We start from the raw sequence: 21,255 nt of genomic DNA, 5'->3' as shown, positions 1-21,255 counted from the left end.
GGATCTCTGCCCCTTCATCTCCCCTTCCTGCTGTGACCCGGCGGATCTCTGCCCCTTCACCTCCCCTTCCTGCTGTGACCAGGGTATCTCTGCCCCTTCACCTCCCCTTCCTGCTGTGACCAGGGGATCTCTGCCCCTTCACCTCCCCTTCCTGCTGTGACCAGGGGATCTCTGCCCCTTCACCTCCCCTTCCTGCTTCGACCAGGGGATCTCTGCCCCTTCACCACCCCTTCCTGCTGTGACCAGGGTATCTCTGCCCGTTCCTGCTGTGACCAGGGGATCTCTGCCCCTTCCTGCTGTGACCAGGGGATCTCTGCCCCTTCACCTCCCCTTCCTGTTGTGAACAGGGCATCTCTGCCCCTTCACCACCCCTTCCTGCTGTGACCAGGGGATCTCTGCCCCTTCACCACCCCTTCCTGCTGTGACCAGGGTATCTCTGCCCCTTCCTGCTGTGACCAGGGGATCTCTGCCCCTTCACCTCCCCTTCCTGCTGTGACCAGGGGATCTCTGCCCCTTCACCTCCCCTTCCTGCTGTGACCAGGGGATCTCTGCCCCTTCATCTCCCCTTCCTGCTGTGACCAGGGGATCTCTGCCCCTTCACCTCCCCTTCCTGCTGTGACCAGGGTATCTCTGCCCCTTCACCTCCCCTTCCTGCTGTGAGCAGGGGATCTCTGCCCCTTCACCTCCCCTTCCTGCTGTGACCAGGGGATCTCTGCCCCTTCACCTCCCCTTCCTGCTTCGACCAGGGGATCTCTGCCCCTTCACCACCCCTTCCTGCTGTGACCAGGGTATCTCTGCCCGTTCCTGCTGTGACCAGGGGATCTCTGCCCCTTCACCTCCCCTTCCTGCTTCGACCAGGGGATCTCTGCCCCTTCACCTCCCCTTCCTGCTGTGACCAGGATATCTCTGCCCCTTCACTTCCCCTTCCTGCTGTGACCAGGGGATCTCTGCCCCTTCACCACCCCTTCCTGCTGTGACCAGGGGATCTCTGCCCCTTCACCTCCCCTTCCTGCTGTGACCAGGGTATCTCTGCCCCTTCACCACCCCTTCCTGCTGTGACCAGGGTATCTCTGCCCCTTCACCTCCCCTTCCTGCTGTGACCAGTGTATCTCTGCCCCTTCACCTCCCCTTCCTGCTGTGACCAGGGGATCTCTGCCCCTTTTCTCTCCCCTTCCTGCTGTGACCAGGGTATCTCTGCCCCTTCACCTCCCCTTCCTGCTGGGACCAGGGGATCTCTGCCCCTTCACCTCCCCTTCCTGCTGTGACCAGGGTATCTCTGCCCATTCCTGCTGTGACCAGGGTATCTCTGCCCCTTCACCTCCCCTTCCTGCTGGGACCAGGGGATCTCTGCCCCTTCCTGCTGTGACCAGGGGATCTCTGCCCCTTCACCTCCCCTTCCTGCTGTGACCAGGGGATCTCTGCCCCTTCACCTCCCCTTCCTGCTGTGACCAGGGTATCTCTGCCCATTCCTGCTGTGACCAGGGGATCTCTGCCCCTTCCTGCTGTGACCAGGGGATCTCTGCCCCTTCACCACCCCTTCCTGCTGTGACCAGGGTATCTCTGCCCGTTCCTGCTGTGACCAGGGGATCTCTGCCCCTTCCTGCTGTGACCAGGGGATCTCTGCCCCTTCACCTCCCCTTCCTGTTGTTAACAGGGCATCTCTGCCCCTTCACCACCCCTTCCTGCTGTGACCAGGGGATCTCTGCCCCTTCACCACCCCTTCCTGCTGTGACCAGGGGATCTCTGCCCCTTCACCTCCCCTTCCTGCTGTGACCAGGATATCTCTGCCCCTTCACCTCCCCTTCCTGCTGTGACCAGGGGATCTCTGCCCCTTCATCTCCCCTTCCTGCTGTGACTAGGGGATCTCTGCCCCTTCACCACCCCTTCCTGCTGTGACCAGGGTATCTCTGCCCCTTCATCTCCCCTTCCTGCTGTGACCAGGGGATCTCTGCCCCTTCACCTCCCCTTCCTGCTGTGACCAGGGGATCTCTGCCCCTTCACCTCCCCTTCCTGCTGTGACCAGGATATCTCTGCCCCTTCACCTCCCCTTCCTGCTGTGACCAGGGGATCTCTGCCCCTTCACCTCCCCTTCCTGCTGTGACCAGGATATCTCTGCCCCTTCACCTCCCCTTCCTGCTGTGACCAGGGGATCTCTGCCCCTTCATCTCCCCTTCCTGCTGTGACCAGGGGATCTCTGCCCCTTCACCACCCCTTCCTGCTGTGACCAGGGTATCTCTGCCCCTTCATCTCCCCTTCCTGCTGTGACCAGGGGATCTGCCCCTTCACCTCCCCTTCCTGCCGTGACCAGGGGATCTCTGTGGCTGGTGTCAGTGATGTTGTTGGGTGTAATGCCTCTGGGGACCAGGTTCTCACTGTTTTGAGTCCCTCATTACCAGGCAACTGCCAGCCAAAGGGCTTTTGCACTCCATTTGTCAGCTTGGCAAACTGGTCTTCTTGTGTGTGGGCATTTCCTGAGATCAAAATTTACCTTACACCTAAGACCTGACTGAGGGTGGCCATAATAGAGATAGCCTAAGAGTAACCAGGGGGCAAGGGTTATGGGGAGAAGGCAGGAGAATGGGGTTGAGAGGGATAACAAATCAGCCATGATGGAATGGTGGAGCAAACTCAATGGTCTGAATGGCCTAATTCTGCCCCTATGTCTTACAGTCTTTTGGTCTATAAACAAAGTATCAGTTTATTGTCCAAGTGATATAGGGCAGTGCAGTGTCATGGCCGTTAGTACAACGTTTCACAATGCCAGTGACACGGGTTCAATTCCTGCTGCTGTCTGCACGTTCTCCCCATGACCACGTGGCTCTCCTCCCAGGTACTCCAGCTTCCCCCCACAGTCCAAAGGCTGTGGTTAGGATCAGCAAATCATGGACATGCTTTGTTGGTGCTGGACACTTGTGCCAAGCCCTGTGGATTGGGTTGGTCGTTGACACTAACGACACATTTCACTGTATGTTTCCATGTACGCACAATAAAATAAGGTTAATATTCAATTTTTATCTTTATGGTAGCACATTGCCAGCTTGGCTCCTGCTGGCAGTGTTGGGACGTCGGGGAGAGGCTGGGTGATGATGGACTATGTTGATCCTTCCTCCTTGGCGCAGACGGGCAGGGCCCGTGGGTTCCCCAGGCGGTCGCTGCGCAATTGTAGGCTTACCATGCCTAGGATGATGAAGAAGGCCATGAAGACCTGGCCGAGGGTGGTCCTGGCAGTCAGGTCACCAAAGCCGACGGTCGACATGGTGACCAGGAGTAGGTAGACGCATTGCCAGTAGGTCAGCTGGTGGCTGTTGTCCTCCTTCCTCCAGGGATCTCCGGAATTCTCAATCTGGAAGTACAGAACAGGTTCACTAGTGATCCGCTGGGAACCAGGGAGGGTGAATGGTGAACTTATAGAGGCTTATAAGATTGTGAGGTGAGTAGATAAGATGCTTGGTCACAGTGTTTTCCCCAGGGAAGGGATCATGGGTGTGAGCCATGATCTGAGGGGCAACGTTTTCACATGGAGGGCAGTGAGGAAGTGGGTGAGGCAGGTGGGTTAAAATCATTTAAAAAGCACCTGGAGAGGAAGGGCATAAAAGAATATGAGTTGAATACAGGGAATTGGGCACCTATGGTCAGAATGGATTGAATGGGCCAAAGGGCCAGTATCCTGTTAATAATGCTGTGAAGAAGATGGTGTCAGCAAACAAAACTACCAAGGAAGACATCCTCAAGATGGTTATGGAGCAATTAGCTTCATTTCTTTTACGTCTCTTTTTTATTTCAGAAATAGCTCTGCTCCTAATGGAGCCTATTAGCTACACCCTGGCGGTGTGTTTTCAAGCCGATCAGGCGATCTGGCGCTTTGCCATCTCCGAGGGGGTATCACGAGGACACAACCCAAGCATGTGGCCTGAAGGCCAGGAAACCTGGAGGTGGGGCATGAGTCCATGATCGACTCCCATCTCTCTACGATCTCGCCATTTAAACTGATGAGGAAGATTGAAATGAGGAGGGAGCAGAGGTGTGAGAATGTTTAGCGCCATCTACCAGCCTCTCTCTCCCTCTCATTCACTGCTTCCTTGTGTCTGAATGATCTCTCTCTCCCCCCCCGGATGGTGTTGGAAGGGTGCCAGAGCACGCTTGATCAAGGTGGTATGTGGATTGTGGGCTCCAATTCACAGTTGTGATTGTCCTCCTTCTTCTTACCACTGAGCTTTTATTCCCATTCTTTGCCCCCTGCAATGCTTCATCCATGCTGGTATCACCACGGGCTCTTATCTTGTCAAAGGCCTTCTGAAAATCCAAATTAACACCATCCACTGACTCTCCCTTGTCTATCCTGCAAGTTATTTCCTCAAAGATTCCAACAGACTTGTCAGGCAAGATCTACCCCTAAGGAAACCATGATGACTCTGGCCTATTTGATCCTGAGCCTCCAAGTACCCCAACACCACGTCCTTAATAATCAAGTCCAAAATCTTCTCAAACACTGATGACTAACTGGTCTATAATTTCCTTTCTTCTGCCTCTCTCTCTTCTTGAAGAGTCGAGTGATATTTGCAATTTCCCAATCCTCTGGACCATGTCAGAATCCATTGATTCTTGAAAGATCATTACTAATGCCTCCACAATCTCTTCAGCCACCTCTTTCAGAACTCTGGGGTGTACACCGTCTGGTCCAGGTGACTTATCTACCTTCAGACCTTTCAGTTTCACAAGCACCTTCTCCTTGGTAATAGCAACGACACTCACTTCTGCCCCTTGACACTCAAATTTCCAGCATACTAGTGTCTTCCACAGTGAAATCTGATGCAACATATACTTATCCAGTTCATCTGCTATTTTGTTCTCCCGCATTACTACCTCTTCAGCATTGTTTTCCAGCAGTCTGATATTCACTCTCACCTGTCTTTCACCGTTCATATATCTGAAAAATCTTTTGGTACCCTCTTTGATTTTATTGGCCATCTTACCTTCATTTTTCACCTTTTCCTGCCTTATGGCCTTTTAGTTGTTTTCTGTTGATTTTTAAAAGCTTCACAATCCTCTTGCTTCCCATTAGTTTTTGTTCTATTGACCCCTCTTTTGATTTTACACAATGTTGTCTTTGACTTCTCTTGTCAGCCACTGTTGCCTCTCCACCCCCTTCATCTTTGGGCTGTATCTATCCTGTGCCTTCAAAATGCCCCAGAACTCCAGCTACTGCTGTTCTGCTATCATCCCTGCTAGTGTCCCCTCTGATCAATTCAGCCCAACTTCCTCTCTCATGTGTCTGTAATTCCCTTTACTCCACTGTAATACTGATACATCTGACTTTATCTTCTCCCTCTCAAACTGCAGGGTAAATTCAATTACATTATAATCGCTGTGTCCTAAGGGTTCCTTTACCCTAAGCTCCCTTATCAAATCTGAGTCATTACACAACACCCAATCCAGAATTGATTTCCCATAATGGGCTCAACCACAAGCTGCTCTAAATAGCCATCAGGTAGGCATTCTACAAATTCCTTCTCTGAGCATCCAGCGCCAACCTGATTTTTCCTAATCTCTCTGTATATTGAAATCGCTCATAACTATTGTAACATTGCCCTTCTGACATGCATTTTCTATCTCCCATTGCAATTTGCATCCCACATCCTGGCTACATTTGGAGGCTAGTATATATTCTGTAACTCCCATCAGATCTTTTACTTTTGCGTTTTCTTAACTGTGCCCACAAGGATTCGACATATTCCGATCCTGTCTCACCTCTTTACAAGGATTTGATTCCTTTTTTGCCAACAAAGCCACCCCACCCCCTCTGCCTACCTGCCTGTCCTTTCGATACAATGTGTATCCTTGGATGTTAAGCTCCCAACCATAATCATCTTTCAGACATGACTCAGAGATGCCCACAACGTCATACCTGTCAATCCCTAATGGTCCCTCAAAAATCATCTATTATTCTGTATTCTGTGTGCATTCAAATATAACTCCTTCAGTCCTGTATTCATCACCCTTTTGACCTTGGCTCCCTTTTACACTGGAACTCATCCCACTGGCTGCAAGTTTGCCCTATCATCTGCCTGTCCTTCCTCACAGTCTCACTACACACTGCATTTACCTGTATACCCTCAGCCCCAATCACTCTGTTTCCCTTCCCCCGGTGACTCAGTTTAACCCCTCCCCGGGTACGGGTTGATTGGGCAGCGTGGGCCAGAAGTGCCTGTTACCGTGTGTGTGTCTAAAATTCCCCACCAGCTGAGTCCACCCAGGGAGAGGGCGGTGAGTATGGACAGGTACTCACTGTGTGGATGAAGCCAGCGGCCGTCAGCCAGGCTCCCACAAACACCGACAGCAGACTCACGAGTTTGATATTGGTGCTGGGGGTGGGAAGCAGATTGAGAAACACTGGGTGAAGAACAAGTGGGAGGAGATCTCAGAGCCAAGGGAACACGGTGGCACCGTCCACCCAGCGCTCCCCACAGAACTCACAGGATCGGAGGGCTGCACAACACAGAAGCTAACCCTTCGGCCTACCGCGTCTGTGCTCGTCCATTCATACTGTCTCCCCACAGTCCCACAACTCTTCCCCGGGCCGATACAACTGGGGAAATTAACCGCCCCTCCCGTCACTGGATAGTGGGGGAAACTCACGCGGTCACAGAGTGAGCGTACAAACTCCGCACAGACGAAGCCGGGGGTCCAGTTCAAACCGGGTGGCAGCAGCACTACCTTCTGTGCCACTGTGTTCTCCCCGTTTTAGCCCGTTCTACCGAAGTGACTAGATTCCAATTGTCGGCAGTGAATGATTCAGGAGAACGTGCAGCAGCCTTGCCTCTGGAGGGCCCAGCGCCACGGCGGCACCACAGCGTAACCACCTTAACGCTTTACAGAACCACCAACTCAGGCTACATTCTGCCGCTGTCTGCAAGAGGTTTGTACGTTCACCCCGTGACCATGCAGGGTTCCTCTGGGCTCTCCATTTCTGGCACATTCCATTGGCGATCAGGTTAGGGTCAGTAAACCGCGGGAATGCTGTGTTGGTGCTGGAAGAAAGATAACACTTGCGGGCTGCCCCCGGCACATCCTCGGTGACACAAATAACGTGATTCACTGTTGTTTCAATGTACGAGTGACAAATGAATCTCATAAAGCTGCTCTTTGATTATACAGGCAGGTCGTGCCAGAATAGTACTGAGATTGGCTGGTGCTGGGGGGTTTGAGGGAAATTTGGATTGTCAGAGACCATTCTGACTACCTGGTGGGAGGCTCCAATGCACAGGACTGCAAGAGGCTGCAGAGGGTTGTAAATTCAGCCAGCTCCATCACAGACTCCCCACCATCAAGAACAAGGACCTCTCCAAAAGGCAATGCCCCAAGAAGGTGGCCATCACTACGGACCCTCACTGCAAGCATCTAGGAGGGTGGACAGGAGCCTGAAGACCCACACTCAATGTTCTCGGAACAGATTCATCCCCTGTGCCAGCAGATTCCTGAATGATCCATGAAACCATGAACACTAACAAGAGAAACTGCAGATGCTGGAAATCCAAGCAACACACACACAAAAAGCAGGAGGAACTAGGCAGGCCAGACAGCATCTACGGAAAAAAGTACAGTTGACATTTCAGGCTGAATCCCTTCGGCAGGACCAACACTACCTTGTTATATCTTTCTTTTTCACTATTTGTGTAATTTAGAGCAATTTTTCTGCTGCAATACACAATGTACAGTATGGGGGAGTTAGTAATGCTGACTCTGATTAGAGAGAGCAAAGACCTCACACAATGAGCATTCTCCCGGCACTCTACACCCTCCCCCCGTCACTATGCAGCCCATGAGCTGACACACAACTTACTGCTTCCTGAGGATCCGTAGGTACTGCAGGATTTCAGGTAACTGAAGGAGACGGAGCGTCCTCAGGAACCTCAGACCTGCCGGGAAGAAAGCTGCTGAAAACCTCACCAATAATGCTCTGCTATAACGATGGCCGCTGACTGCAGAGGAGTGGCCGAGCGGAGTGCAGTGGCGGGACAGGCCGAGCGGAGGCAGGAAGAGGGGAAGGAGCTGCAAATAACGCTCTGCTAATAGCGTTCGCCGCTGACTGGAGAGGAGTGCAGTGGCGGGAGGAGGAAGAGCCGAAGGAGAGGCATGGCGGACACAGACGGAGGAGAGAGTGAGGGATGTTCCAATGTCTGATTGATGCCAGGCTGAATTGGAAAGGTCGGATATGGGCCAAATCATAACGGCGAGGTCCAGGGACCAGAGAGGCCTAAGAGTGACGAATGACCCTATTTTTCGATAAACTAAGTGCTGGATCAGGTTGAAAAGGTCAGGCTGTTAGGACTGGAGGCAAGAGCCAGTTCTGTCAGCACCACTGACTGACATGCTGACAGTCAGGCTCGGCCTCAGGAACCCCCCCGTTGCAGAGAGGAGTAATATCACTTACCGATACAGTCAGGCTCGGCCTCAGGAACCCCCCCCCCCGTTGCAGAGAGGAGTAATATCGCTTACCGATAGAGTCACGCTCGGCCTCGGGAATCCCCCCGTTGCAGAGAGGAGTAATATCACTTACCGATACAGTCAGGCTCGGCCTCAGGAATCCCCCCATTGCAGAAAGGAGTAATATCGCTTACCGATAGAGTCACGCACGGCCTAAGGAACCCCCACCCGTTGCAGAGAGGAGTAATATCGCTTACCGATAGTCACGTTCGGCCTCAGGAATCCCCCCTTGCAGAGAGGAGTAATATCGCTTACCGATACAGTCAGGCTTGGACTCAGGACCGCCCCCCCCCCCCCCCCGTTGCAGAGAGGAGTAATATCACTTACCGATAGAGACACGCTCGGCCTCTTGAATCCCCCCGTTGCAGAAACGAGTAATATAGCTAACCGATACAGTCAGGCTCGGCCTCAGGACCGCCCCCCCACCCCCCCCCCCCCCGTTGCAGACAGGAGTAATAACGCTTACCGATACAGTCAAGCTCGGCCTCGGGAATCACCCCGTTGCAGAACGGAGTAATATCACTTACCGACAGAGTCAGGCTGGGCCTCAGGAATCCCCCCGTTGCAGAGAGGAGTAATATCGCTTACCGATACAGTCAGGCTCGGCCTCAGATATCCCCCCGTTGCAGAGAGGAGTAATATTGCTTACCGATACAGTCACGCTTGGACTCAGGAATCCCCCCGTTGCAGAGTGGAGTAATATCGCTTACCGTTGCAGTCAGGCTCGGCCTCAGGAATCCCCCCGTAACAGAGTGGAGTAATATCTCTTACCGTTGCAGTCAGGCTCGGCCTCAGGACCCCCCCCACCCCATTGCAGAGAGGAATAATATCGCTTACCGATAGAGTCAGGCTCGGCCTCAGATATCCCCCCGTTGCAGAGAGGAGTAATATCGTTTACCAATACAGTCACGCTTGGACTCAGGAATCCCCCCGTTGCAGAGAGGAGTAATATCGCTTACCGATACAGTCACGTTCGGCCTCAGGAATCCCCCCGTTGCAGAGAGGAGTAATATCGCTTCCCGATAGAGTCACGCTCGGCCTCAGGAATCCCCCTCCCCCCCGTTGCAGAGAGGAGTAATATCACTTACCGATAGAGTCAGGCTCGGCCTCAGGAATCCCCCCGTAACAGAGAGGAGTAATATCGCTTACCGATACAGTCAGGCTCGTCCTCAGGAATCCCCCCATTGCAGAGTGGAGTAATATCGCTTACCGATAGAGTCAGGCTCGGCCTCAGGAATCCACCCCCCCCAATTGCAGAGTGGAGTAATATCACTTACCGATACAGTCACGTTCGGCCTCGGTAATCCCCCCGTTGCAGAGAGGAGTAATATCACTTACCGATAGAGTCAGTCTCGGCCGCAGGAATACCCCCGTTGCAGAGAGGAGTAATATCGCTTACCGATACAGTAAGGCTCGGCCTCAGGACCCCCCCACCACGTTGCAGAGAGGAGTAATATCGCTTACCGATACAGTCAGGCTCGGTCTCAGGAATCCCCCCATTGCAGAGAAGAGTAATATCGCTTCCCGATAGAGTCACGTTCGGCCTCGGGAATCCCCCCATTGCAGAGTGGAGTAATATCGCTTACCGATACAGTCAGGCTCGGCCTCAGGAATCCCCCCATTGCAGAGAGGAGTAATATCGCTTATCGATAGAGTCACGTTCGGCCTCGGGAATCCCCCCGTAACAGAGAGGAGTAATATCGCTTATCGATAGAGTCACGTTCGGCCTCGGGAATCCCCCCGTTGCAGAGAGGAGTAATATCGCTTCGCTATAGAGTCACGCTCGGCCTCAGGAACCCCACCCCCCCCATTACAGAGTGGAGTAATATCGCTTACCGATAGAGTCAGGCTCGGCCTCAGATATCCCCCCGTTGCAGAGAGGAGTAATATTGCTTACCGTTGCAGTCAGGCTCGGCCTCAGGACCCCCCCACCCCGTTGCAGAGAGGAATAATATTGCTTACCGATAGAGTCAGGCTCGGCCTCAGATATCCCCCCGTTGCAGAGAGGAGTAATATCGTTTACCAATACAGTCACGCTTGGACTCAGGAATCCCCCCGTTGCAGAGAGGAGTAATATCACTTACCGATAGAGTCACGCGAGGCCTCAGGAATCCCCCCGTTGCAGAAAGGAGTAATATCGCTTACCGATACAGTCAGGCTCGGCCTCAGGAATCCCCCCGTTGCAGAAAGGAGTAATATCGCTTACCGATACAGTCAGGCTCGGCCTCAGGAATCCCCTCGTTGCAGATAAGTGTAATATCGCTTACCGATACAGTCACGCTCGGCCTCAGGAATCGCCCCGTTGCAGAGAGGTGTAATATCACTTACCGATACAGTCAGGCTCGTCCTCAGGAATCCCCCCGTTGCAGAGAGGAGTAATATCGCTTACCGATAGAGTCAGGCTCGTCCTCAGGAATCCCCCCATTGCAGAGTGGAGTAATATCGCTTACCGATAGAGTCAGGCTCGGCCTCAGGAATCCACCCCCCCCAATTGCAGAGTGGAGTAATATCACTTACCGATACAGTCACGTTCGGCCTCGGTAATCCCCCCGTTGCAGAGAGGAGTAATATCACTTACCGATACAGTCAGGCTCGTCCTCAGGAATCGCCCCGTTGCAGAGAGGTGTAATATCACTTACCGATACAGTCAGGCTCGTCCTCAGGAATCCCCCCATTGCAGAGTGGAGTAATATCGCTTACCGATAGAGTCAGGCTCGGCCTCAGGAATCCACCCCCCCCAATTGCAGAGTGGAGTAATATCACTTACCGATACAGTCACGTTCGGCCTCGGTAATCCCCCCGTTGCAGAGAGGAGTAATATCGTTTACCAATACAGTCACGCTTGGACTCAGGAATCCCCCCGTTGCAGAGAGGAGTAATATCACTTACCGATAGAGTCAGTCTCGGCCGCAGGAATACCCACGTTGCAGAGAGGAGTAATATCGCTTACCAATACAGTCAGGCTCGGCCGCAGGAATACCCCCGTTGCAGAGAGGAGTAATATCGCTTACCGATACAGTAAGGCTCGGCCTCAGGACCCCCCCACCACGTTGCAGAGAGGAGTAATATCGCTTCCCGATACAGTCAGGCTCGGTCTCAGGAATCCCCCCATTGCAGAGAAGAGTAATATCGCTTCCCGATAGAGTCACGTTCGGCCTCGGGAATCCCCCCATTGCAGAGTGGAGTAATATCGCTTACCGATACAGTCAGGCTCGGCCTCAGGAATCCCCCCATTGCAGAGAGGAGTAATATCGCTTATCGATAGAGTCACGTTCGGCCTCGGGAATCCCCCCGTAACAGAGAGGAGTAATATCGCTTATCGATAGAGTCACGTTCGGCCTCGGGAATCCCCCCGTTGCAGAGAGGAGTAATATCGCTTCGCTATAGAGTCACGCTCGGCCTCAGGAACCCCACCCCCCCCATTACAGAGTGGAGTAATATCGCTTACCGTTGCAGTCAGGCTCGGCCTCAGGACCCCCCCACCCCGTTGCAGAGAGGAATAATATTGCTTACCGATAGAGTCAGGCTCGGCCTCAGATATCCCCCCGTTGCAGAGAGGAGTAATATCGTTTACCAATACAGTCACGCTTGGACTCAGGAATCCCCCCGTTGCAGAGAGGAGTAATATCACTTACCGATAGAGTCACGCGAGGCCTCAGGAATCGCCCCGTTGCAGAGAGGAGTAATATCGCATACCGATACAGTCAGGCTAGGCCTCAGGAATCCCCCCGTTGCAGAGAGGAGTAATATCTCTTACCGTTGCAGTCAGGCTCAGCCTCAGGACCCCCCCACCCCGTTGCAGAGAGGAATAATATTGCTTACCGATAGAGTCAGGCTCGGCCTCAGATATCCCCCCCCTTGCAGAGAGGAATAATATCGCTTACCGATACAGTCAGGCTCGGCCTCAGGAATCCCCCCGTTGCAGAGAGGAGTAATATCACTTACCGATACAGTCAGGCTCGGCCTCAGGAATCCCCCCGTTGCAGAGAGGAGTTATATCGCTTACCAATAGAGTCACGCTCGGCCTGAGGACACCCCGTTGCAGAGAGAAATAATATCGCTTACCAATACAGTCAGGCTTGGCCTCAGGAAACCCCCTCCATTGCAGAGTAGAGTAATATCGCTTACCGTTGCAGTCAGGGTCAGCCTCAGGACCCCCCCCCCCCCACCCCGTTGCAGAGAGGAGTAATATCGCTTACCGATAGAGTCAGGCTCGGCCTCAGGAACCCCCCCCCCCCCCGTTGCAGAGAGGAGTAATATCGCTTCCCGATAGAGTCAGGCTCGGCCTCAGGAACCCCCCCCCCCGTTGCAGAGAGGAGTAATATCGCTTACTGATACAGTCAGGCTCGGCCTCAGGACCCCCTCACCCCATTGCAGAGAGGAATAATATCGCTTACCGATACAGTCAGGCTTGGTCTCAGGAATCCCCCCCGTTGCAGAGAGGAGTAATATCGCTTACCGATAGAGTCAGGCTCGACCTCGGGAATCCCACCCCCCCCCCCCGTTACAGAGAGGAGTAATATCGCTTACCGATAGAGTCAGGCTCGGCCTCAGGAATCCCCCCGTTGCAGAGAGGAGTAATATCGCTTACCGATAGAGTCACGTTCGGCCTCGGGAATCCCCCCATTGCAGAGTGGAGTAATATCGCTTACCAATAGAGTCACGCTCGGCCTGAGGACACCCCGTTGCAGAGAGGAATAATATCCCTCACTGATACAGTCAGGCTCGGCCTCAGATATCCCCCCGTTGCAGAGAGGAGTAATATCGCTTACCGATACAGTCACGCTCGGCCTCAGGAATCGCCCCGTTGCAGAGAGGTGTAATATCACTTACCGATACAGTCAGGCTCGTCCTCAGGAATCCCCCCGTTGCAGAGAGGAGTAATATCGCTTACCGATACAGTCACGCTCGGCCTCAGGAATCGCCCCGTTGCAGAGAGGTGTAATATCACTTACCGATACAGTCAGGCTCGGCCTCAGGAATCCCCCCCCCCCCCGCCGTTGCAGAGAGGAGTAATATCGCTTACAGATATAGTCAGGGTCGGCGTCAGATATCCCCCCGTTGTAGAGAGGAGTAATATCGTTTACCAATACAGTCACGCTTGGACTCAGGAATCCCCCCGTTGCAGAGAGGAGTAATATCGCTTACCGATAGAGTCAGGTTCGGCCTCGGGAATCCCCCCATTGCAGAGAAGAGTAATATCGCTTACCGATACAGTCAGGCTCGGCCTCAGGAATCCCCCCATTGCAGAGAGGAGTAATATTGCTTATCGATAGAGTCACGTTCGGCCTCTGGAATCCCCCCGTAACAGAGAGGAGTAATATCGCTTATCGATAGAGTCACGTTCAGCCTCGGGAATCCCCCCGTTCCAGAGAGGAGTAATATCGCTTCGCTATAGAGTCACGCTCGGCCTCAGGAAACCCACCCCCCCCATTGCAGAGTGGAGTAATATCGCTTACCGATAGAGTCAGGCTCGGCCTCAGATATCCCCCCGTTGCAGAGAGGAGTAATATTGCTTACAGATACAGTCACGCTTGGACTCAGGAATCCCCCCGTTGCAGAGAGGAGTAATATCGCTTACCGTTGCAGTCAGGCTCAGCCTCAGGACCCCCCCACCCCGTTGCAGAGAGGAATAATATTGCTTACCGATAGAGTCAGGCTCGGCCTCAGATATCCCCCCCCTTGCAGAGAGGAGTAATATCGTTTACCGATACAGTCATGCTTGGACTCAGGAATCCCCCCGTTGCAGAGAGGAGTAATATCTCTTACCGATAGAGTCAAGTTCGGCCTCGGGAATCCCCCCGTTGTAGAGAGGAGTAACATCGCTTACCGTTGCAGTCAGGCTCAGCCTCAGGACCCCCCCACCCCGTTGCAGAGAGGAGTAATATCGCTTACCGATAGAGTCAGTCTCGGCCACAGGAATACCCACGTTGCAGAGAGGAGTAATATCGCTTACCGATAGAGTCAAGTTCGGCCTCGGGAATCCCCCCGTTGCAGAGAGGAGTAATATCGCTTCCCGATAGAGTCACGCTCGGCCTCAGGAATCCCCCCATTGCAGAGTGGAGTAATATCGCTTACCGATAGAGTCAGGCTCGGCCTCAGGAATCCACCCCCCCCAATTGCAGAGTGGAGTAATATCACTTACCGATACAGTCACGTTCGGCCTCGGTAATCCCCCCGTTGCAGAGAGGAGTAATATCGTTTACCAATACAGTCACGCTTGGACTCAGGAATCCCCCCGTTGCAGAGAGGAGTAATATCGCTTACCGATAGAGTCACGTTCAGCCTCGGGAATCCCCCCATTGCAGAGTGGAGTAATATCGCTTACCGATACAGTCACGTTCGGCCTCAGGAATCCCCCCATTGCAGAGTGGAGTAATATCGCTTACCGATAGAGTCAGGCTCGGCCTCAGGAATCCACCCCCCCCAATTGCAGAGTGGAGTAATATCACTTACCGATACAGTCACGTTCGGCCTCGGTAATCCCCCCGTTGCAGAGAGGAGTAATATCGTTTACCGATACAGTCAGGCTCGGCCTCAGGAATCCCCCCGTAACAGAGAGGAGTAATATCGCTTACCGATAGAGTCAGTCTCGGCCGCAGGAATACCCACGTTGCAGAGAGGAGTAATATCGCTTACCAATACAGTCAGGCTCGGCCGCAGGAATACCCACGTTGCAGAGAGGAGTAATATCGCTTACCAATACAGTCAGTCTCGGCCGCAGGAATACCCACGTTGCAGAGAGGAGTAATATCGCTTACCGATAGAGTCAGTCTCGGCCGCAGGAATACCCACGTTGCAGAGAGGAGTAATATCGCTTACCGATAGAGTCAGTCTCGGCCGCAGGAATACCCACGTTGCAGAGAGGAGTAATATCGCTTACCGATACAGTCAGGCTCGGCCTCAGGAACCCCCCCACCACGTTGCAGAGAGGAGTAATATCGCTTCCCGATAGAGTCACGCTCGGCCTCAGGAACCCCCCCACCACGTTGCAGAGAGGAGTAATATCGCTTACCGATACAGTCACGTTCGGCCTCAGGAATCCCCCCATTGCAGAGTGGAGTAATATCGCTTACCGATAGAGTCAGGCTCGGCCTCAGGAATCCCCCCGTTGCAGAGAGGAGTAATATCACTTACCGATACAGTCACGTTCGGCCTCAGGAACCCCCACCCCTCCATTGCAGAGTGGAGTAATATCGCTTACCGATAGTGTCACGCTCGGACTCAGGAATGCCCCCATTGCAGAGAAGAGTAATATCGCTTCCCGATAGAGTCACGTTCGGCCTCGGGAATCCCCCCATTGCAGAGTGGAGTAATATCGCTTATCGATAGAGTCACTTTCGGCCTCGGGAATCCCCCCGTAACAGAGAGGAGTAATATCGCTTATCGATAGAGTCACGTTCGGCCTCGGGAATCCCCCCGTTGCAGAGAGGAGTAATATCGCTTCGCTATAGAGTCACGCTCGGCCTCAGGAACCCCACCCCCCCCCATTGCAGAGTGGAGTAATATCGCTTACCGATAGAGTCAGGCTCGGCCTCAGATATCCCCCCGTTGCAGAGAGGAGTAATATCACTTACCGATACAGTCATGCTCGGCCTCAGGAATCCCCCCGTTGCAGAGAGGAGTAATATCACTTACCGATACAGTCATGCTCGGCCTCGGGAATCCCCCCGTTGCAGAGAGGAGTAATATCGCTTACCGATATAGTCAGGCTCAGCCACAGGAATCCCCCCGTTGCAGAGAGGAGTAATATCTCTTACCGTTGCAGTCAGGCTCAGCCTCAGGACCCCCCCACCCCGTTGCAGAGAGGAATAATATTGCTTACCGATAGAGTCAGGCTCGGCCTCAGATATCCCCCCCCTTGCAGAGAGGAGTAATATCGTTTACCGATACAGTCATGCTTGGACTCAAGAATCCCCCCGTTGCAGACAGGAGTAATATCGCTTACCGATAGTGTCACGCTCGGCCTCGGGAATCCCCCCGTTGCAGAGAGGAGTAATATCGCTTACCGATAGAGTCAGGCTCGGCCTCGGGAATCCCCCCGTTGCAGAGTGGAGTAATATCGCTTACCGATAGAGTCAGGCTCGGCCTCAGGAATCCACCCCCCCCAATTGCAGAGTGGAGTAATATCACTTACCGATACAGTCACGTTCGGCTTCGGTAATCCCCCCATTGCAGTGAGGAGTAATATCACTTACCGATACAGTCACGCTCGGCCTCAGGAACCCCCACCCCTCCATTGCAGAGTGGAGTAATATCGCTTACCGATACAGTCAGGCTCGGCCTCAGGAATCCCCCCGTTGCAGATAGGAGTAATATCGCTTACCGATAGATTCAGTCTCGGCCTCAGGACCCCCCGTTGCAGAGAGAAATAATATCGCTTACCAATACAGACAGGCTCGGCCTCAGGAAACCCCCTCCATTGCAGAGAGGAATAATATCGCTTACCGATAGAGTCAGGCTCGGCCTCAGATATCCCCCCGTTGCAGAGAGGAGTAATATCACTTACCGATACAGTCAGGCTTGGACTCAGGAATCCCCCCGTTGCAGAGAAGAGTAATATCGTTTACCAATACAGTCACGCTTGGACTCAGGAATCCCCCCGTTGCAGAGAAGAGTAATATCGCTTCCCGGTAGAGTCACGCGAGGCCACAGGAATCCCCCCGTTGCAGAGAAGAGTAATATCGCTTCCCGGTAGAGTCACGCGAGGCCACAGGAATCCCCCCGTTGCAGAGAGGAGTAATATCGCTTCCCGATACAGTCATGCTTGGACTCAGGACCCCCCCACCCCGTTGCAGAGAGGAATAATATTGCTTACCGATAGAGTCAGGCTCGGCCTCAGATATCCCCCCCCTTGCAGAGAGGAGTAATATCGTTTACCGATACAGTCATGCTTGGACTCAGGAATCCCCCCGTTGCAGAGAGGAGTAATATCTCTTACCGTTGCAGTCAGGCTCAGCCTCAGGACCCCCCCACCCCGTTGCAGAGAGGAGTAATATCGCTTACCGATAGAGTCAAGTTCGGCCTCGGGAATCCCCCCGTTGCAGAGAGGAGTGATATCGCTTACCGATACAGTCAGGCTCGGCCTCAGGAATCCCCCCGTAACAGAGAGGAGTAATATCGCTTACCGATAGAGTCACGTTCGGCCTCAGGATTCGCCCCCTTGCAGAGAGGAGTAATATCGCTTACCGATAGAGTCAGGCTCGGCCTCAGGAATCCACCCCCCCCAATTGCAGAGTGGAGTAATATCACTTACCGATACAGTCACGCTCGGCCTCAGGAACCCCCACCCCTCCATTGCAGAGTGGAGTAATATCGCTTACCGATACAGTCAGGCTCGGCCTCAGGAATCCCCCCATTGCAGAGAGGAGTAATATCGCTTACCGATAGATTCAGTCTCGGCCTCAGGACCCCCCGTTACAGAGAGAAATAATATCGCTTACCAATACAGACAGGCTCGGCCTCAGGAAACCCCCTCCATTGCAGAGAGGAATAATATCGCTTACCGATAGAGTCAGGCTCGGCCTCAGATATCCCCCCGTTGCAGAGAGGAGTAATATCGTTTACCAATACAGTCACGCTTGGACTCAGGAATCCCCCCGTTGCAGAGAGGAGTAATATCACTTACCGATACAGTCAGGCTCGGCCTCAGGAACCCCCTCCCCCCCCGTTGCAGAGAGGAGTAATATCACTTACCGATACAGTCAGGCTAGGCCTCGGGAATCCCCCCGTTGCAGAGAGGAGTAATATCTCTTACCGTTGCAGTCAGGCTCAGCCTCAGGACCCCCCCACCCCGTTGCAGAGAGGAATAATATTGCTTACCGATAGAGTCAGGCTCGGCCTCAGATATCCCCCCCCTTGCAGAGAGGAGTAATATCGTTTACCGATACAGTCATGCTTGGACTCAGGAATCCCCCCGTTGCAGAGAGGAGTAATATCGCTTACCGATAGAGTCAGGTTCGGTCTCTGGAATCCCCCCATTGCAGAGAGGAGTAATATCGCTTACCGATACAGTCTGGCTCGGCCTCTGGAACCCCCCCCCCCCCCCGTTGCAGAGAGGAGTAATATCGCTTACCGATATAGTCAGGCTCAGCCTCAGGAATCCCCCCGTTGCAGAGAGGAGTCATATCTCTTACCGTTGCAGTCAGGCTCAGCCTCAGGACCCCCCCCCACCCCGTTGCAGAGAGGAATAATATTGCTTACCGATAGAGTCAGGCTCGGTCTCGGGAATCCCCCCGTTGCAGAGAGGAGTAGTATCGCTTACCGATACAGTCACGTTCGGCCTCAGGAATCCCCCCGTAACAGAGAGGAGTAATATCGCTTACCGATAGAGTCAAGTTCGGCCTCGGGAATCCCCCCGTTGCAGAGAGGAGTAATATCGCTTCCCGATAGAGTCACGCTCGGCCTCAGGAACCCCCCCACCACGTTGCAGAGTGGAGTAATATCGCTTACCGATAGAGTCAGGCTCGGGCTCAGGACCCCCCGTTGCAGAGAGGAATAATATCCCTTACCGATACAGTCAGGCTCGGTCTCAGGATTCGCCCCCTTGCAGAGAGGAGTAATATCGCTTACCGATACAGTCACGTTCGGCCTCAGGAATCCCCCCATTGCAGAGTGGAGTAATATCGCATACCGATAGAGTCAGGCTCGGCCTCAGGAATCCACCCCCCCCAATTGCAGAGTGGAGTAATATCGCTTACCGATACAGTCACGTTCGGCCTCAGGAATCCCCCCATTGCAGAGTGGAGTAATATCGCATACCGATAGAGTCAGGCTCGGCCTCAGGAATCCACCCCCCCCAATTGCAGTGAGGAGTAATATCACTTACCGATACAGTCACGCTCGGCCTCAGGAACCCCCACCCCTCCATTGCAGAGTGGAGTAATATCGCTTACCGATACAGTCATGCTTGGACTCAGGAATCCCCCCGTTGCAGAGAGGAGTAATATGGCTTACCGATACAGTCAGGCTCGGTCTCAGGAATCCCCCCGTTGCAGATAGGAGTAATATCGCTTACCGATAGATTCAGTCTCGGCCTCAGGACCCCCCGTTGCAGAGAGAAATAATATCGCTTACCAATACAGTCAGGCTCGGCCTCAGGAAACCCCCTCCATTGCAGAGAGAAGTAATATCGCTTCCCTATAGAGTCACGCTCCGCCTCAGGAACCCCCCCCCCCATTGCAGAGTGGAGTAATATCGCTTACCGATAGTGTCAGGCTCTGCCTCAGGAAACCCCCAGTTGCAGAGAGGAGTAATATCGTTTACCGATACAGTCATGCTTGGCCTCAGGAATCCCCCCGTTGCAGAAAGGAGTAATATCGCTTACCGTTGCAGTCAGGCTCGGCCTCAGGACCCCCCCACCCCGTTGCAGAGAGGAATAATATCGTTTACCGATACAGTCAGGCTCGGCCTCAGGAATCGCCCCCCCCCGCATTGCAGAGTGGAGTAATATCGCTTACCGATAGAGTCACGTTCGGCCTCGGGAATCCCCCCATTGCAGAGTGGAGTAATATCGCTTACCGATAGAGTCACGTTCGGCCTCAGGAATCCCCCCATTGCAGAGAGGAGTAATATCGCTTACCGATACAGTCAGGCTCGGCCTCAGGAATCCCCCCGTTGTAGAGAGGCGTAATATTGCTTACCGATAGAGTCACGTTCGGCCTCAGGAATCCCCCCATTGCAGAGTGGAGTAATATCGCTTACCGATAGAGTCAGGCTCGGCCTCAGGAATCCCCCCGTTGTAGAGAGGCGTAATATTGCTTACCGATAGAGTCACGTTCGGCCTCAGGAATCCCCCCGTTGCAGAGTGGAGTAATATCGCTTCCGATAGAGTCAGGTTCGGCCTTAGGAATCCCCCCGTTGCAGAGAGGAGTAATATCGCTTACCGATACAGTCAGGCTAGGCCTCGGGAATCCCCCCGTTGCAGAAAGGAGTAATATCGCTTACCGTTGCAGTCAGGCTCGGCCTCAGGACCCCCCCACCCCGTTGCAGATAGGAATAATATCGCTTACCGATACAGTCAGGCTCGGCCTCAGGAACCCCCCCCGTTGCAGAGAGGAATAGTATCGCTTACCGATATAGTCAGGCTCAGCCTCAGGAATCCCCGCGTTGCAGAGAGGAGTAATACCGCTTACCGATAGAGTCATGCTCGGCCTCTGGAATCTCCCGTTGCAGAGAGCAGTAATATCACTTAACGATGCAGTCAGGCTCGGCCTCAGGAATCCCCCCGTTGCAGAAAGGAGTAATATCGCTTACCGTTGCAGTCAGGCTCGGCCTCAGAACCCCCCGACCCCGTTGCAGAGAGGAATAATATCGCTTACCGATAGAGTCAGGCTCGGCCTCAGATATCCCCCCGTTGCAGAGAGGAGTAATATCGTTTACCAATACATATGTTTTGGTCATGTCCCACTTTACATAATTATTGGAAGGATATATTTACTACTATTTCCTCAATTTGGAATATAGATTTACAACCTCATTTTATTACTGCAATTTTTGGCATACCAAATGAAGATGGCAATCAGTTTTCCCCCTCAATCAGACGAATGATTGCTTTTGTAACATTAATGGCCAGAAGGTCTATACTACAAAATTGGAAAGAAGTAAATCCTCCTACTACATTTCAGTGGCTTTCTCAAACTATTTCTTATCTGAGTTTGGAAAAAATTAGAAGCACTATTTTTGACTCATCAATTAAATTTGAAGAAACTTGGAGACCGTTTATTCGACATTTCATATGAATTAATTTGGCCTTTTCCGGACCTTTCTGCT

The 21,255-nt window shown here is 53.1% G+C and overlaps 1 protein-coding gene across 1 annotated transcript in view; it reads right to left on the bottom strand.

The window, feature by feature from the left end:
• The window catches only part of LOC132389239 (calcium-activated potassium channel subunit alpha-1-like), a 237,099-nt gene extending 216,469 nt beyond the window's left edge, over positions 1-20,630 (bottom strand). The window contains exons 1-4 of the mRNA XM_059961733.1: positions 20,558-20,630; positions 7,841-7,916; positions 6,287-6,362; positions 3,173-3,343 (exon numbers count right to left, since the gene is read on the bottom strand). Coding sequence (XP_059817716.1) covers positions 3,173-3,343; positions 6,287-6,362; positions 7,841-7,916; positions 20,558-20,630 — 396 coding nt within the window. The remainder of the gene's footprint in view (positions 1-3,172; positions 3,344-6,286; positions 6,363-7,840; positions 7,917-20,557) is intronic.
• Between the last annotated feature and the right edge of the window lie 625 nt (positions 20,631-21,255).

The sequence above is a fragment of the Hypanus sabinus genome, unplaced genomic scaffold, assembly GCF_030144855.1.
Source record: "Hypanus sabinus isolate sHypSab1 unplaced genomic scaffold, sHypSab1.hap1 scaffold_511, whole genome shotgun sequence".
Classification (NCBI taxonomy): Eukaryota; Metazoa; Chordata; class Chondrichthyes; order Myliobatiformes; family Dasyatidae; genus Hypanus; species Hypanus sabinus.
This window is presented reverse-complemented; position numbering and strand designations above follow the sequence as displayed.